At 42.0% G+C, this 18,896-nt stretch overlaps 1 protein-coding gene across 1 annotated transcript in view; it reads left to right on the top strand.

Annotated features, from left to right (window-relative positions):
• Positions 1-13,792: 13,792 nt before the first annotated feature.
• The window catches only part of RPS6KA6 (ribosomal protein S6 kinase A6), a 40,074-nt gene continuing 34,970 nt past the window's right edge, over positions 13,793-18,896 (top strand). Inside the window, exon 1 of the mRNA XM_074148287.1 lies at positions 13,793-14,057. Coding sequence (XP_074004388.1) covers positions 13,977-14,057 — 81 coding nt within the window. The 5' untranslated portion in view covers positions 13,793-13,976. The remainder of the gene's footprint in view (positions 14,058-18,896) is intronic.

Below are 18,896 nucleotides of genomic sequence, written 5' to 3'. Positions count from 1 at the left end.
GTGAGAGGAGGGAAAGATCAAGGGTGGGGGAGAAGAACAAAAACCTCACAGAAGCACTTGGAGCAGAAGGGAATTTAAAGTGAATTAAAAAGAAGACAACCAGCAAGGATACCCTCATCAAAGACGGATGGAGCCTGTAGCAGGAGAGCAGCAACCACACCAGCAGGCCACATCTCGGGATGGCCAAGTGACTAAAACAGCACCCAAGAGCAGATGTTGACCGTCCAACACCGTGCACAGCAGAGTGCTGTGCCTCACAGGTAGCCTTGACAGAGACTGCAGGTTAATCTACCTGTGTTGAATATTCTGTTAATACTTCCACTCTGTAATAGTTACAAAACCATTGCACCCAAAATCCCTTAGATCATATTTCCAATAATAGTAAGTAAATGGCTCACTGTGATCTGAACTATAAACAGACTTTACGAATTCTGCCAGAAATTTAATACTGAATTATTTCTTTATGCCCACATGTCTTTCCTGGTTTTCTTAATTCTGCCAAATATTTAGCTCAGCAATCTCTTCTCTCAGCAACCCACACTCTCCTAGCTACATAATCCCATTTTTGGACCATTATTTAAAATTTCAGCATTTTCACAGAGCTGGCCAAAGAAGCAAGATTGATTGGAGAGGACCAAAACAAATGAACTTGTTCATCTCTTGTTTGTGGATGAGGTTATTCACCCCTCACACAAAATCCGGACTGCCTGGCAGCAGGGTTTGAACCCACCCAGGGAAACCTGAGTGAGCCCCAGCCCTCCTGTCACTGCCTGGCGCAGACCCCTGGCACGGGGTCCTTCTTTTAACCCTTGGTGGGGCGAATCACCTCTGAGTGTCTGTTGCCTTCTTGTTGAGCTCAGTGCCACTAAAAGAGGATGGACACATTTTTTGCATGCCTTGTGATCACACTTCAGAATATATGGTTTTCTGAGTTTCACCGCTTTAAAATGTCCATTTATCTAAAATTCTTCTTATAAAACCCTGAGTGCTTGGCTGAAAATGTCATTTCTTGCTGCTGCCAATGGGTTATGAGCTCACTCAACACCTGCTATGATCTATTTCCTCCTCAAGAAACAGGATGAACACACACGACTTAATTTTCAGAGTATGTATTGCTTATTGTCTGAATGACACATAGAAAAAACTGTGAGAAAATAAGCCTTGCTCAACAATCAGCTAATAAAAACCCCCATTTTGTGCAAATATTTGTAATGAAGTCATATCACCTTTCTATATTATGTTTCAATTATTTTTCCTCCCTTTAAATCAATTTTCAGCTGAGGAAGCTAACAAATACTAAATCATTCCCTGTAGCTGCTTGCTCAGGCGTCCCGCCGTAGCAGGGAGCGGCTGGGGCTGATGGAGCCATTCCCACAGCTTGCTCCCACCCGGGATGGGGACAGGGACAGGGACAGGGATAGGGATGGGGACAGGCAGCATTGCCGACTGCTCGCTTCTCCCACGCCAAAGCGATGTGTTGATTCACTCTGTAATTGATTTGGGCAACTCGAGGCAATTGGTTTCCAAGATACCACATCCTTCAGATATTTAAAAAATCATAACTCTGGCAGCATATTATATTTAAATGTCGATGTATAATGTGTGTGTATATATATACACACACTCATAGGTCGCTATGTGAATTGAAAATGTATGGATGGGCAGGGAAGCGTGTGTAGCTGCTGCACCTCACCTGAGGAGGCTGCTGGCAGCTGGTTCAGTAGGTGGCCCCTCTCTGAGTCACCGCACAGTCAATATCTGAGCACGGCCTTAGAGGTTCCTGTTGGCTCTGCTGCCCTGGGGTTTTCAGTATAGCTCAAATCAACATCCTGACCACGTGCAGTTATTAAAGAATGAGTTCAGGTTTTTCTTAAAAATACAGGGCACTGACCAGTTCCAGCTCAGCAAGGCACGTTTTGTTGGCTGTTTCTGTGGTTCCTCACCATCACCTCCCAACCTCCACATTACTAAGCGGCTGCCACGTTTCACATAGGGATCGCTGCCTTTCAGCAGTGAACACTTGGCTTCCTATATAAAGGAAATTCCTAAAGGAGAGAGGGGAAACTTCTGTGATCTCCCTCTGGCTTCCCAACAAAAAAAAAATGTTTAAATATTGGTTAAATTGGTTTAATATTATGAGCCCCCAGAGCTGCACAAACATCTTTGTGAGCTCTGTTTTTCATTGTATGAAAAGAAAACTCGTGTATGTAGAGGAAGATGGGGAAGCTCTGAGCAGGTAGGAGGGGAGGGATACCCTGGAAGGTGGATGGGGATGGGGACACACGGGTCACCCCATCTTGGACTGGCTCTGCAGGTGACAGCACTGAGCAGGAACAAGGGGAAGTGTTCCCAAACTCCCTGCTTTGGGCTTCTAGAGCAAGAGCTATTCAAATCCTGAGGTCTGGCATGAGCCAAACTTAGGCAATGCAGAGTTTTGCCTTGTTTTGAGGTCAAGACAAGGTGTTAAGAATGGAGATAAAACAAAGGCTTGGATTCCTGTCCTCCCAGGTTTGTGGTCATCATGAGTTGGATTTGACTTTAAATTCAGGATCTGGTATCACCCAAAACCTCATTTCATCCCTCTCTTGGGCACAGAATCAGAAACAGGGTTGGAGAAGTCACCTGAAGATAAGCCTGTCATCCGGGACTGCACTGACTGGGTTTGGCCCGGGTTCAGAAGGAACAGACCACCCCTGGTGCGGGATGTGTGCTGCATGCCGCCTTGACGATGCTGCCTGTAGGAGTATGAGTGGGATGAAATGACGGTTGATTTTTGGCTCAATAAGGAAAAAATCAAACCCAACCTTTTTTTGTTTGGTTATATCCTCACTATAAGCTACATATTGTGGACTTTTTCATTGAAACATTTTAGGACTGTATTACATGCGAAAAATAAAATCTATGCACAAAATAATAATTTGTATTAAAAGCAGTACTACAATTATAGGCAAAAGTTCAAATACAATCCATTAGAAAATCTCCTGCTCAAGAGGTTTTAAAGGCTGTTTTTACCCTTGTCTAGTAGTGACAGTGGGTTCAACTCATGCCCTGAAATAACCTGAGCCACTCCAGCTTTCTCTAGCCAAGATCTGACCCGGTAACTTAAATTTACATTTTTTCAGTGACTCCTTCAACTGGTCAGTCATTTAAAATACACCCACAGGCTTATAAATGTGTATTTCTTACTTGTAGTAAAAGGAGGGATTGTATCCCAAAGGGGATCTTGCAAGAACTGTCTGGCAGCGGTGGAGCCGGCGTTGTGTGGTGCTAGTGGGAAGTGATGCCGGCCATTTCCAGCTCCAACCCCGGCTGAAGCTGACCTTGCTCAGATGCTGCTTCTGAGAGATTTCCAAATGTGCTGCACCGGGATTATGATAACCCATGTGTAAGACTGGAGCTCCCCAAGGAGTCTGAATCTCTCTGGAAATCTGAAGGACGACGCAAAAAGGTTTTCGCAGCTCTCTGTGAAATGGATGCCAACTGAAAGATGGACAGGCTGGAGGCAAAACAGCCAGTTCTGTAGCACTCGATGTTTAATAATTTTCAGCAGACTCGAGAAGAAATTAAAACACCAATTGAGAAGCACTGGACTCCTAGGGAAATAAAACAGAAGAAAGATGTTTTTACATAAAGAGTGGGATGAGGATAAAAACACAGAAGGGCTTAGGGCTGCATTAGGGCTGATCAACCTACTTGTCGTTTGGGGGGTTAAGGACCCCTGTAAAAGCTCAAACCATGATTTCCTGCTCAAAAACATTTTGAGAGAAGAGGGACTGGGGTCCTTGGTGTGTGTGTCGACAGAAAATAACTCAGTACGTGTGAATATTTCAATAAAGTTGAAATGAAAATGTATTAGCAGCTGTTTTGGCAGGTGATTTTCAAAATGAACCACCAACCCCTGAAGATTAATCACCCGCTTTGGGGCTGGGCTCTGCTGAAGAGCTGTTTCGTTGTGCTCAGCAGCCATGGTGTTTTCTAGGTGAGCTCTCTGTTTTTTCCTGTTGTATAGAAAATAATGAAATGTAGGTGTCACTTTGACATGCCAGTACATTAAAAAAGCACTCCCAGAGTCTCAAAACAGCTTTGGAAGAAGCCAGAGCTGCAGGGTTGAAGTTAAACAAACAAGAAGACAAACACAGAATGACAATTTTCATGTCCCCTGAGCTTTCCGCAGTTATCGGTGGGTTAAGCAGATCTATCAGTGGGACATAAGGGCGTTCGGAACGAAATGCTGAGCACTCAATGCAATGTTTTAGGGAGGAAAAATCTTTTACAAAGAAAATACTTAGGGCAAAATGTTCTCTTGTATAGAAAAATGATATAAGCTGTTGAGCCCATTGAAATCGTATCTAACTTTGTACCGGGACTTAGGCACTGCAGGAGTCTTGTGCTGGTTCTGCGCTCAGGAAAGCACCACCTTGCTCATAATGCCACCTCTCAATATTAAATGGGTACATGGTTTATTTGTAGCTGTTAATGCAGATAGAATCATCTCTGAGTGAAAATATCTTCCATCTAGTAAGCTAAATAAGCAATATTAATAGCTGGAAGTAAAATCTCTGTAAAAACATAAAATACTTTATAATTGTCTTATAAAAACGCATTAAGCAATGAGGACTGTCATAACAGAAGAAATATCTTACTTACTTAATAATTGTGCTTAATGACCCATTGTTTGGTGACTCAATATTTAGAAGGGTGTTTTGATTTAAATTTTTAAGACTTCTCAGAGTTCATGTGCTTTAGAAAAGCATCATTGGAAGACAGTTGTGGCACTAAAATACACAATTTAGCACTATATCTGAAGTTGCAGAGCAGCTCACCCAGCCACATGCTGCCTAAAGCCCTCATTGCTGAGCTCAGTGACAATTTTAGCTTTCATTTAACAAGGCTGACTTCTCTCTTTGAGTTGATTTGAACTTCAGCCCTTTATCATCTGCCTCTGTTTATGTGCATTTATACATGCTTTAAAATTTTCAAATTAATATTTCAATGTGAATATTTAAAGTATTTTAATTCTGACTATCTCTTTCAATGGTTTCTGTAAAATGGTTTCTGTAATTACAAGGTACGTCATTCACTTTAGATTTAAATATGCTTCCTTCCCACACAAACCCAGCATTATTTCTTTTTTCCTTTATATTACTGTTAGCATATTTTAAAAGTGAGTCTTATTAATTTTTTATGTTAAGAAATTAGATCCTCCTCTTTTTAAGAGTCCTGCCCTGGTGCTTTTTGCTGTCCTTCCAAAGATGGTACTAGATTGTGTTGGTCGCAGGAAAAAATATCAAGGGCTCATCCTCGTCCTTTTATGAGATAAAGGTTGATGCTCAGAATTACATGTTTTTAAAAAATCACAGTGTTTAATAAAAGTAGAATGTTATTTCCCCAGCCATAAGATACACTGGTGGTTCTAAACTCTCGAGTACTTGGCATCCATCCATTGGATGGGGTCAGGGTCAGCTGAACCACATTTGAAGCTCCAAAGAGGGAAGGCGCAAAGCCAGCCCTTGAGCACTTTACAGGGGTGCGGCAGAGTCTTACACTGAGGGGGTTATTGGTGCAAGAAAGTAATTTCATTACCTATTACCTACATCACTAGAATAGGAGCAAGCCTGTTACCCAGACTTTAAAGAGAAACAGCACTGCCAGGTCATTGCTATAGAATTGCATTTAGGTACAGCCTCTGCCTTTTCCCCTTCCCCATGCTCAGTGCCCAGGTGACAGCAGCACTTCAACAGTGAGGCTCTAGACATAACTCCTTTTTGCTGTATTCTTTAAACGCTTGTCCTATCAGCTCTAGGACTCAGTTCTAATTTGCTTAAATTCAGTGAAAAACCACTAACTGGTGAAATGTTGTAAACTTACACCAGGCTGGAGCTGACCTTTTGTAGCTTCATTAGGGTTTTCAAGATACCCCCTACTAGCATTATTCTTCCTGTTAACAGAAGATTATTTATTGTTTACTCTGTAGCAATCTGCTGATGTTCTGGTTTGCTGGGTAATAGCCATTCTTTAAAAGTCTGACCTCATTCTATTAGACGCTTCCTCCGCTGAGTGCTCTCATTTCTCACTGAAGCCAATACACAACGTTTACTAAAAAAGCCTGCCATTAAAGGCGGTGAGAATCTGCCTCTCAGATGGCGTGGACTGTATTTTTTCCTTATCATTAAGAAGTCTGTTCGTCTGTCATTTTTTACTGCTTTCATCTGTTCTGCCATGGCTACTGATCGATGCCTGTGACAGCTCATCATTAAAAGGAGAAGCAGCTCTTTCAGTGTCAAAGTCAACTTGTTGAAAACTCTTCATAATCGCTTGTCCGCATAGATTTATGGCAAATGAGAAAATATTACAAAGAACTGGGAACAGTCGCAAGTAATGTCCTTTCTTAACTTAGCATTCAGCTGCCCCATGACCACTGCTTTTTATTAAAGCAGTAGAAGAAACAAGATAATGAAATGAACTGCGAAACATTTTGTGGCATTTCCCTGTATGAAAGATACTGTTTAAAGATAAATTGTCAGTGTAATTGCTGCTTCAGATTTGTCCTGGGAAAGCACAATGTGACCGGGATAAATAGTTTTGACTTTGCTGGCAGTGCTGGGTTATCAGATAGCATTGACAGGACCGAGAAGTTAACTCCTGCAGAGCAGCAGTTAAATTAGAAAGAGAAGTAATGAGCAGTTTGGAGTTAACGGTAGGTAGAGATTCTGTATTTAATACACATGTATAATGTGAGAGAGTAACGTGAGCCACAGGCATGCTTCAAAGTCCAACTCGCATCTTCCCTTAGTCTTTTAAACAAACCAGTACGTGACTGTAAAGGTTCCTCAGCCTGACATCCAGCCTAGTATCGAGTTTCAAGTAAGTTCTAGTCACTTACCTGCTCATCTGCATATAATACTGTTATTTGTCTAATTGTTTCTATTCTTATATGTTTGGTATGTAAAAATGCAATAAAGCCATTATGCAGGAAAAGAAAAGGAAAGTAGTTGAGATGATTATTCTGTTATCAGTCATGACTAAGATGAAGAGATATATACTAGCAAGACATTGTTCCTAAAATAGATATCTTGCAAACAAGAAATGTCAGTCAAACGAGGTTTAAATTAAATTCCTGATAGCAATTACTTACAGAATGATCATGTTCCCATTGAAATTATTATGAATATTGTCACCATTTTTAATGGAAAAAGAAGCTGGGCTTCAGATACTGGTTCTGAAATGTATTTCAAAATGTCCTCAGTTTTTACCATGTACTTACATCATGCTGAACCCAAAGTCACCCTCCTGCAAGATAGATACTGGGCTGACTGGTGCCTTTAAGCAAAACTCCTGGCACAGGACAGTATGAAAGTGAATTAAACTGAGAAACGGGTACTTGCAGGAAGTATTGAATGGCTACAAACAAGTGACCTCACTGGGAGGAGAACTGATGAAGTGAAGAAATGTGATGTGCATTCCAAATAAAGAACTGATGAGTCAAGTTGTGCCCCAATTGGAACAGAAGCAAAGTCAAGATGTCTTGAAAATAACCTTGAATAGCGGAGAAAAACTAGCAATCAGTTCCAGTTATGTTGACCTCCAGAAGCTACAAGAACAGCAGTGGGTTGGGAAGGTACGCTGGTTTCTCTTCCTCCAGCAGTGGGGATTCTTTAAGTACTACTGCTACAGCAATTATCTGAAGACCTAAACTAATATTACTGAAGTGGTATTCAGTGACTTACTCTCTGTTCCCAGTAATGGATCTATTACTCATGCAGTCAAGTCCTTTTGTTCCAAAATAAGGAGAAAACAATTTCTAAAAAAATTATTTTAAATCAGTATCTTTATACTGCAAGACACAAACAGCTGCTGATGATTTTTTTCTGACAGATACTAAGTCCCTATTTCATCTTGTATGTTGAGACATTTTTCTAAGCATGGCTCAGTAGGAAGTTAATTATAATCTTCCAAAACGGGAAGAATTTTCACCTGAGATGATTAGGATACTGGTTTGAGGCATGATATGTGGGCTCCTAGCTAAAGTTAGGATCTGGAAACATACTTGGCTCTGTACCATTTCAGAAGTAACACCCTCTGCTGTCACAAAAACTTCCCTGAAGACTGAGATCACAATGATTTTAGATGTAATCAATTCCTTAAGTATTCATCATTGTTGATACATTTGCATATTGGAACATCCTAATGGTTTATTCTGTGCTCTGAAGAAAAATTCACTGTGAATTCAAGTTGAATTTTTCAGGCTTGACTTCAGCTTCAAGGATTAAGCAGGTTTGAAGATAAATAATGAAGTCGGTTTTGGAAAATACCAAAGTACATGAGATTTGGTTAAAAAACCAGAAAAGATCAATTGTTTGCGGTAGATTTGCCATCTGTTGTTGTATGCACGCTGCTGCAGTGACTTATTTCAGTATTTAATTACTTTTTCTGACCTGCATTTGGCTCAGCTAACCTTGGGAGTTTATACGAGAACTATAGTTGGTTAAGTTTTCTTCTGTAGTCTTTGGAAAGAACTGAATTACCAAGAAAATTCTTGTTGATGAGTATTTAGAATGAGGTTGGATAAAGCTGGGCCTTTGGGTTTTTCCATGTCAGTCATTACGCAGAGGCTGGAGTACATTTGTGGTTCTCTGCTGGGCTTTTCTAAGCACAGACTCCAAAACTGTACATAAAGCCCCAGTAGCTGTCTCCACATTGTTGCTCTTGTATATTCCTTACTCGATCACTGCTGGTGTATCCAGTCCTTGCTGCAGGCTTGTAATTTACTTTGAGTTGCTTGTCATTTCCCAAAGGACTTAGATAGCTAATGACTGCTCATTACTTTCCTTTCTCTTTGTAATTTGTGCATGTTATTGGTAGTTATTTTATATTTACTTCCAAAACACTAGTGAAAATATGTACAGAGAGAGACCGGAATTTCCCCACCCTTCATTTACGAATGACTAAACAGCCCAGGGATCTTCAGCCTGGGAAATAGAGCAGAGCAGAGCATGGTATGGTAGAACGGTGGTGGTGTGATGTGGAGAGGGTGATTAATCAGTCTCCCTTACAATGTAAGGCTAGGGAACACCAGGTGAAACTAAGCAGTAGGCTCAGAGTGAGGTACTTTTGACGTAAGGAACAGTTGTGGCACTTGTGAGAATTTACAGTTGCTGAAAATTTAGACACTCAAGAAGGCTTGGGCAAATTGAAGGAAGAAGTATCCATCAAGACTATTCCGTGCAAGATACTGCCCCTGGCTCATGAAACCTGAATTGCTGGAGGCTGAAAACAAATTCTGGAGAAGTATTCTTAGCTACCGTGTACCCTGTTTGTATTTTTCCTCTGGCATCTGGCCAGCATTGGAGACAGGATACTGGATCTTTAATTCAACTGTATGTAGCTTTTCGTTTGACCACAGAATTTCTGAGATATATCAATTGGTTGGTTTGCAGCATTCATTCAATTTTTTGGGGAAAAAAATATTGTAGGACATTTGAATTCAAAATGCATTTTGAAATCAAGAACGACTAAGAAGTTTTAAGTGAAAAAGATTTAGACAAGCATCAAAAAATCTAGCGCCTATCTGCAGGTTTCATTCACTGCTTAATGCAGTATGATCAGCAGAGATAAATTCATTGCATTCTCCATATGACTGAGATCTTTCTTTAGTTCATTTTGGACAAATGTGGCAAAATGTGCTGCTCAGTTTGTCCTGTGGTCATAAAATAGGCCAAAAGAAGAGTGTTTGCTTTGACGGTGAGAGCGAAATAGTATCGAGGATCTTTTTTAAGGTGTTGACCTAGGAGCATTGTCTCAAATTGCCTTCCTTTTTCATCTGTGAGATTTTTTTTAATAATCTGAGATTTTTAAAAAACTTGCTACAAAAGTACAAAAGATGTAGATGGAAAAATACAATCATAAAGCTGAAGCAGGCATTCAGTAAGGGCCTCTTCACTTGTGCTTCATACATTCAGCATAACCTTAACTGAGTATTAGTGATTCTTGTTGTTTCCTCAAATAAGTGACTTCTCTTGCCTCTGTAGGGTAGGGCAAAGTATATAATAGATTGTTTAACAACATCAAACTGTTTATAGTATATTTTATACCACATGTATATACAGGATGGGATATGGACTCTTGTTTCTATTTCATATTCAGACTAAGATAGTATTGACTAAAGGTTTTGTCATGGTACTCTTCCATAACTCAATCCAAATACACACAGATCAGCTCTTTCTCTGGTCAAATTCTGGTGTAGACACGGGCATACAACTATACATTTTCAAAGCATCAGGACAGTTCTTTTTCTTTCTCGTACGAGAACGGGTTATGCTAACAGAAGCTTGCTTTGTACCCACGTAAATTCATCCACACAGTAGGATAGAGTTGTGCTGTTCTGACTGTGCAAGTGTTGTTAAGTTGTATGGTACAAAAGATTAAAGGTGAAATGATGATGAACTTGAATAAACTTGCCCTGAGAAATTAAATGTATCCCCCCAAAAAATCCCTTTTACAATCAACACTGAAGTTCACAGTCTGCCTTGAATTGAATCTACAAAACCTAAATTTGTACCTGTTCCCTTTCAGGGATTTTACCATCGCAGGAAAAACAGAATAAAAACGTCAGTCTCGGCTTGGGCAGCTTCCTCAAACTTTGCCTTTTGTGTAGTTTCCTTCCTGGGATCTTGCTGAACTAGATACTATTCACATATTCCTATATTCACACTGTTTTTTCTGCTTTGCTTTCCAGGGTGGAGTGGCGCTGTACTTGCCATGGTTAGCGTGGTTCAGATTCCAGTATCATTAGCTGGGGGGGGGAGAAGGGGAACAAGACTCTGGCCTGATGATAATATTCTTATTTTTCCTTTTTTGAAAAATATTCTGGGTGAATGAACACAAAGTTTGCAGGATTCTTCTGAAATAACCTTGTTAAGGGACAAAGTCGATAGAAATTGACAGAAAACTTAAGACAGAACACAGTTCTGTGTCACGCCTCTCTCAGAAATGTCCTACTAGGCATGATATGCAGGAAATTTGCAGGGATTTTTTTACCTCATAAATAATCTGTTGCTCGTATTTTCAAGTATGACTGATACTTTCAGAGAAATTGAATGAGTAAACTAAGCAAGGATGTTGTCAGTTGGCTGCAGCCCTGAGGTCTATAAAAGGGACAACTGAGTGGTTGGAGTTCACACTACTGACACTGAACAAGCTGAATTTGGGCTGCAGATCCCATTTATTATTATTATTATAATTCCTTTCCTATTAGGCTCAGTAAAAGAGCATTGTCAGCAACTTTGCCACGTCATATAATTTATTTTAAAGTGAATAAATATTTAGAAACTGGTTACTTTGAAACCTTCATCTAATAAAAGCACTTGACAGAGGAAAAAGTGGTTGTAATATCATGCTGATCATGGAACGACCTGCTGAGGAACATAACAGGCAGAACCTGCTGAACAAATTAAGGTGCCGGAATGTAAAAAATATTCAGCTGAAAACTGCGCACCAAATGAGATGTGATATCCTCATCTGAAAACTGCACACCAAATGAGATCTGATATCCCTACAGTCATGGACACAGGCTAGATTAAATGTTCTAGAAAAACATACCAAAAATATCCACATATATAATATTTAAATATTCATTTGAAACCCGAGACATGAGGCTTTGGTCTTCCTAAATTAATAAATTGCAATTATATTTTTGATGCTTTATTTTTCTACGAAGGACAATTTGGGGGGATATCTTCCTAACTTTTAAATTTAAGTGACATATTGCCTTTTTATTTACCTTTTGCTTCTTTGGTTGTGAGACCTAGAGTAAAAGAAAATCTGAATTTACTTTCCCTTATTCGGTCATTATTGTATCTACATATATCATAATTTCCCTTTTACAGTCTTTGACATGAATAACAATCCTAACGTTTGATTATTGCTTTTCGCCATATTTCTCAAACATTATAGTGTTAAGACTTTGGGAATGCAAAACACTTGTTTGCAATCTCTTATTGTTTGAGGCAATAAGAAAAGTCAGACACATGGAAACGGCATCAGCAACACAAGTTTTAGACACAAGTTCTTGCTGAGCACTCAAGCACATTCAAAAAGTCACTTCATTTCCTTTATATTTAAATTAACATCTGCCTCCTAGCACTACTCAAGTACAACATATTTAATCTCACAGAAAGATTTGGCCATTTGGCTTCTTGTTGGATGCACAGCAGTTATATGAACAGAGGCACAGGGGTATGTAGCTGTGTGTGAACCAAAGGCCCATGAAGCTGGGGCTTGTCTCTTCATCTCCAGTCACTTAACTGCTCTAAAAGCTCCATGTTCACACATTCCTACTGTAACAAAAATGTCTACAAGTGACCTAGCCTAAACAGTTGTATATTTAAAATGTAAATTCTCTCTTGATAGTAAGTACTGGTAACTTTGGTTCTACATTTTCTTGCATACTTTTTATTTTCCGAAGGATGAACATTACTGGTACACAGTCCCCTTTTCAGTCCAAAACTTTTGTCTTCCACAGTTGAGTTACAGACCTTTAAAAATAGGTTCGCAATGGAAATGCTGACATGCCAGCTGGCTGTTGCTGCAATGACACATTCACAATAGGCAACGCTCCTCAGCAGGCTCAGTGACAGGAACCAGTAATGGTTAGCTTTGTCAAACACGTCGCTCTAATTTAATCAAGGACTACAGCAGCACAGCGTCTTGCACTATATGTTTGTACAATGATTGACTTCCAAGTTAAAAAAAATCCACACAGGAGAGCATTCTGGACTATGGGGTTTACCAGCTTGTTCCCTTGGTCATGCTAATTTGATCAAAATTGTTTGGCAATTAAGAATTGTTTGAGACTTTCATTGCTAGCTTTATGTAAAGGGCTGGGCTTACTAATAAGTCATGCAGAATGCTTAAATAAAAATGTACTGACGTTGAGGCAGTTTTCTATCCTTAAAAATATGTATTTTTGATAGTGTCATCTAGTATTTTCCAGCTCCTAAAAACAAACAGTAATGGAAAAATATTATTTTTTCATCCACGGCCTTTTTTTCCTACCCCCTCAGATTTGTAAATACTGTCGTGTTACTCTCTGAACACACACCTGGACACAAAGGTGTCTGTCCCCTGGGTGTTTGTAGCCAGGGTGAAGCAGGCTGCTCAGCTCTCCCGCAGACCTGCACAGTTTATTGGCACCTTGCGTCTCACCAAGAGCCCAGTAGGAACCAGGCTCTGATTCTTCCACATTCCAGCCGCCCGTACTTTGTATCCTGCCACCTTTAAATGTTGAAAACCAAAATAAACTTGGTCGGTTTTACCCTGTCACTTCATGGGGTAGGAGAGCCAACCTCTGAGGTGTCGCCTTCCCACGCAGGAGCTGGGCCCGCCAGCGTTCGTGAGGGGAACTCACCGCACCCAAGGCAGGGGCCGGCCGCGCCCCTGAGGGCCGAGGGGTCTCACCGCCCTCACACGATCGCTTTTCTTCCCCCTTTTGTTCTGATTCGAACGCCCCCCGTCCCCCGAGGCCCTCTCTCAGTTTCCCCTCAGGTGGCGCTGGTCCTTACTGCCCTTCACCGCGGCCCCTCAGGCGGGACGGCAGCGCGGCTGGGCCGCCCTCACCGTCGCCCGGTGTCCCCCCGCCCCATCCCCTCAGCGAGGCGCCGCGCGCCCGTGGGAGCGTTAACGGCGCCTCCGCGTCACGGTGCGTCACCGCCCCCCCGCCCCATGCAGGGGATTCTCCGGCCCGCCCTGACGTCATCCCCACGCCGCGCAGACCCCGCCCCCGCCGGCCGCCATGTTGGGGGGTGTGCGCGGGGGAGCGCAGAGCCGAGCCGCTCCCGCCGGCCGGCAGCAGCAGCAGTAGTCCCAGCGTTGCCGCCGCCGCTCGATGGGCGAGAGGAGGGAGCCCGCCGCGGCTGCCCGTCGCCTCTGAGCCGGGGAATGCGCAGCGGCTGCCCGGTGAGGAGGAGGAGAGCCGGGACATGGTGCCGTTCGCTCCGCTGGAGGAGGCGGAGGAGCCGGAGCCCTGCCACAAAATGGAGCTGTACGTGAGCGGCAGCGAGGTCAGTGTGGGGCCGGGGCGGGCGGGGCTCCCCGCGGCCACCTGCCTCCCCCGCTTCCCGGCCCCCGCAGACCGCAACGCCCCCGGCCTCTCCCCGCCGGCCCCCGCCCCTCCCCGCCTTCGCGGGTCTCTCGCCTCGCTGCCCCCGCTCCGCACGCCGCCCTCCCCCGAGATCCCCCCCGCCCCGGTGCTGCCGCCCAGCCCCCGCCGCCCGGGCATCTGGCCTGTTCCCGCCCCCTCCCCCGGAGCAGCCTCCCCGGGCGCTCGGCCCGTCCCGGCGAGGCGGCGGCCCCCGGGCGCCACCCGCAGCCCGTCCCCGCTAGCCTCCCTCGGGGGCCGCGGCCTCCCGGCCCGGCGGGCGCGGGGCGGGTGGCCAGGCCGCGGCCCCCGGGTGCGGAAAGCGGTGGGGAACCGCGGTCCCCGCCGGGGTGCAGCGGTAACACGTGTGGAGTTAGAGCAGAGCCCGCCGAGCTCGTAGGAATAACGCTGTTAAAGAGCACTAAAGGCCGGCGTGCTTTGTGCCGCCTTCCTGGCGGTGTTAATGTCACAGCTGTCGCTGCCCGGCTCTCATGCCGCTCTGGAGGGTTTCTGTAAACTCTCAGTTTTATAGCCGCAGTTCCTGTGGAAAGTTGCTTTAACTTCTGAAAATTTGATTGTACTAATCTGGGTGCGCATCCAGGTAGGTTGTCGCTGGGAGAAGTCCCTTTGCTTTTTCATTGGATATATACACAATAATTATCATACATGCAAGTAACAGAAAGAAGCAGGAGTGCGTGACAGGTTTGGAAGCTTGAATGTTGTGAAGAACGAGGAACAACTTCAAGAGTGTCTTTTGAGCTTAGCACTCTAGGTGCATCCGTAAGCAAGTACCAAATGCTATTTAAAAACAAATAATTAAATGGTAAAACTGATAATAATGCATGTATCTCAGCAGAATGTGACACTCAAGGATTAAAACTTTTGCACTTTTAAATCAGAAGCGTAGGATTGCGTATCAAGTATCATCAAGTATGACAAATAAAAGATTGCACCTAGGCGTGTTAGACACATAAAAGATGTTATCTAAATAAAGCTTCTTAAAACTGGTTGGACTTGCTTTCTGTGATGCAGTAGGCTTTTCTTATCGTAAGTAAAAAGGTCTGTAGCAAATTCATCTCTCAGTACAAAAGCACACAAAAGAGGCATAGGTTAAAGTTTTGGGAAGAGTGAAAGGATATCCTTTAAAGGAAATTGGTGAAATTTTATTCTCTAATAAAAATGTATCCATGTAAAAAAACCCAAACCAATAATTTACAGTAGAAATAAAGCCATGAGGCTTTACATTTCTTAGTGGTTTTTTTTTTGTTTTCTGTGTCTACAAAGTGCCGCTTCCAAGTCCTATAATTACTGGGCATGCACTTCTATACCATGGCTGCTACATGTTAACACTTTAAAATATTCTAATGGTCTAATAGTGCTTGATGCCAGTCCCTGTACCTTAATATTAGAGAAATCCTAATTATGTTAGTGAAGCTACAGGTAAGGATTAAAAAGTCAGCAAAAGTATTAAAGCTTATTTATTAATCCCATGGTTTGTAAAAATAGTATGCTACAGTTAAGGTATGAAGCTTCTTGAAGGTCTGAGAACTTTCTTGGCCCTGTTGATCTGTTCATTAAGAATATTGCGATACATCAGTGCTAAAATAATTAAACTTATTTTGTATTGCAAGCTGGTATTGCAATATTGCAGTATTGTAGCTGAAATGTGATCATTTGTGGTTATTGTGCATCTCTTGGTGTTTTTTGGCAGGACAAATACCCCTCCATCAAGGCTGGTGCAATTTTTGGAGTATTGTGTTCAGTTCTGTCCTTGTGTACAGGTTTTGCAATAAATGCTATGTTGGCAGTTAGCAAGGGGCTGGAAAACCAGCCCTAGCTCCAGCGCAGCAAAGCTCAGACAGGTGGTTCGGCTGCTTGTGGTGATGTTCCAGGTATCTTCACATACTTTACTGGGCTTGGGCTAATAAAGAGACGTGAGCTTGACAGTGCACCGCTGTAGGAGCCTGGCTTTGAAGTCGTGCTCATCTAGCTAACAGGGCATAGGATGGTGAATGTCTAACTGAATTAGCTCTCTGTTCCTAACATCTGAAGGCAACTGTTTGCAACAGTTGTTTAAATTGTCTTTTCCTCAAGCCCGTACGTGAACTTCTTACTTAACAGGGTCTGTGTAAAACTATGTCAGTTGTGCTCTGATTACATTTGGCTAGCAGTGTTTGAGACTGTTTATACCATAACCAGTTTCTTCAAGTTGCTTATGAAGTTCCAAATTACATTAACACATACTTGTTATTGCCATAAAACTTTATATTAAAGTGCATCTGAGGGATATGTAGTACTTTTCCACTTGTTGGAGTCTGTGTTTATGTCATTTGGGGATTTAACAAAGGTTTATTTTATGTTAAAAGGAATTTTTGGTTTGGATTCTTCACGTAAATTTTATAGAATTATAGTATAGAGCCTATAGTACTTACTACAACCTTACGTTGGCAGTCTGGTAGATCTCGGTGACCTTGGCGTCACTGAAACTAGTCAACAGTATTCCTGTGAAATCGTCCTCTGTTTTGAAGACAAGCTTATTTGTGCTTATGAGTGCTCTTGTCCGTCAGTTGTAGCATAGGAGGAAAAATTTGAGAAACAGTTCTCTCTGAGGAATCTGCTTGTTGATTAAATTTAGGATTGTGTTATTAGAAATAAGTGCATTGTTAGGGAAGTAGCACTCGTGTCAACTTGATGAAGTAAAAACAGTTGGCAAGGGAAAGATGTGGTCTTGAAGGTAGGAAACAAATTTTCATCCTTCAAGGCATAAAAACAACATGAAGTTTTGGAAGAACTTTAGGATTGAATTATTTTGGCCTTTTCATGTTGGTGGTCTTCGAGTGTGCTAAGGGTTACATTTTGGACCGTACACTGTGCTGTTCCTGTCTGCTTTTATATTCCTGTGGCGGTGTCACTGGTGAAGCAGTTCTGTGACTGTGGGAATTCCTTAAGCGTAGGTAGAAAGCGCCAGTGTTATGCAGTTTAAGCTTCAAATATTGAGTGAGCTTCTTTCCTCCTAAATAGAGGATTAATAAGTATTTTCATGTTAATAGAAAATAGGCACTAGGGTGTTGATTTATAATCAACTGTTGTAGACTATTAAAATATGATTGCAGTCTATAAAGAAACAGGAAAGTAAATGTTAACATTTTATTCACTGAGCTGAATGAAATGCAACAGTACTTCGAATTGGGCAGAATACAGTAATTTTGGAATTTTCTGCCCATTTAATAGTAGTAGTCTTGCAATTAACAGAAGTATAATTGACATAAGTGTGTGTTGTTTGCAATACATTAATACTGTGAATTGCATAAGTGCGACCTCATATATTTATTTTTGAAATAAATACTTCAGAAGCCAGTTGCCTAATTGGCTGACAGTGACAAGGAAGACAAGGCTGGAACAACAAAGTGACCAGAAATCAAAGTATTCTGCTAGAAAACTGGGCTGCATTGGAAGTTGCTGCCTTCTGAAAGGCATGTTCATGAGTTGATCTTTGCTGCTGTTGTACATAAGCTGTTGCCTGTGCCAGTTTAAATAAATACATCTTTGATTTTGGCCAGTGTTTGTAGCCCGTCCTCTTAAGCATGTTCTGAGTCTGATCTGTCAAAGGCCACTGAATTTTGTCAGTGTTGGGAGTTGCATAACTCCGTTGTGAGTAATTACTGGCAGCGACGTGGATGACTCAGCTACCTAGTTTTGTGCATCTCTGAAAATCTCCACAATTAGGTGGTGGTATGGTAAGAAAAAAAGTAATAGTATTGCACGTGACTTGAACTAAGTGCCCTCAGCCATTGCAACAATGTACAGGTTTTATAGAGACTTACGAGAACAAACTGCCTTAAAGAAAAGCAACCACGTTAATACTCTGATGGAAAACAATGAGTGTCTTTATGCGTTGAAAAGTGCTGCAATATAGTAATAATAATTCTGGTTTGGTATACCAGTTTTGAAGATCGCTTTGGAAATCTGCTATGGTGTTCTGAGTCTCTAAATGGAGCAGGGGGTCTGTTCAAGGTAGCTCACCTCAGTTCCCACAGAATAGCTTTAGAGAGACTTTGCAATAACCCTAAATCAAAAGAATGGTAAGATTTGTTAACTCATAGTATGCAGAATTTTAATACTTACATAGATGTACTTCTTTACTACTTTAAGAATAAAATTTTAGATATGTTGTTTTCATGAAGTTTAAACCTTACACTTTTCCAGTATTCTCTAATCTGCCATTAAGCATGATTTCCAGAGTGGCTGCTTTATGCCCTTTGATTATGGGATTCCTGTCATCTCCCAGACAGGCAGTAGTGAAAAGATCTCAAGTCCTTTTCTAGTTCAGTGATCCCTGTGCTTACGGTTCGGTGTGTGTCTTGTTATTGCTGTAACTAGTCTGAGACACACGTAATTCTCCCCTGATCTCCAGTAATGGGAAGGATCAAAATATTCTCTTAAAATCAGTAATTATATGTGGCTGACGGTTTGTTATCCTGTCTGAATGTATGAATTATTTGCCACAGAAAGAGCTTTATAACTTTCCCTCGTAATTGGTTACGGGTTTAAGTATTTTACAGGTTTTTTTTAAGGCAGGTGGCTTTATCTTCCTCTCTTGGTATGTTTAATGAGAGAGTGAGTTACCTGCCCTCTTCCTTTTGTGGGAGGAACTGAGGAACTTAAGATTAGCACGGGGTTGAGAAGAAAATTCAGCGTAGACCTGCAGAGTCTCACGTGGGCGCTGCCATCGGGGAGACATCCTTCCTCTGGTCACATTGCG

Source organism: Numenius arquata, chromosome 5, assembly GCF_964106895.1.
Source record: "Numenius arquata chromosome 5, bNumArq3.hap1.1, whole genome shotgun sequence".
In the NCBI taxonomy this organism is placed as follows: Eukaryota; Metazoa; Chordata; class Aves; order Charadriiformes; family Scolopacidae; genus Numenius; species Numenius arquata.
Note: the sequence above shows the minus strand (reverse complement) of the source record. Positions and strands in the feature narration are given on the sequence as shown.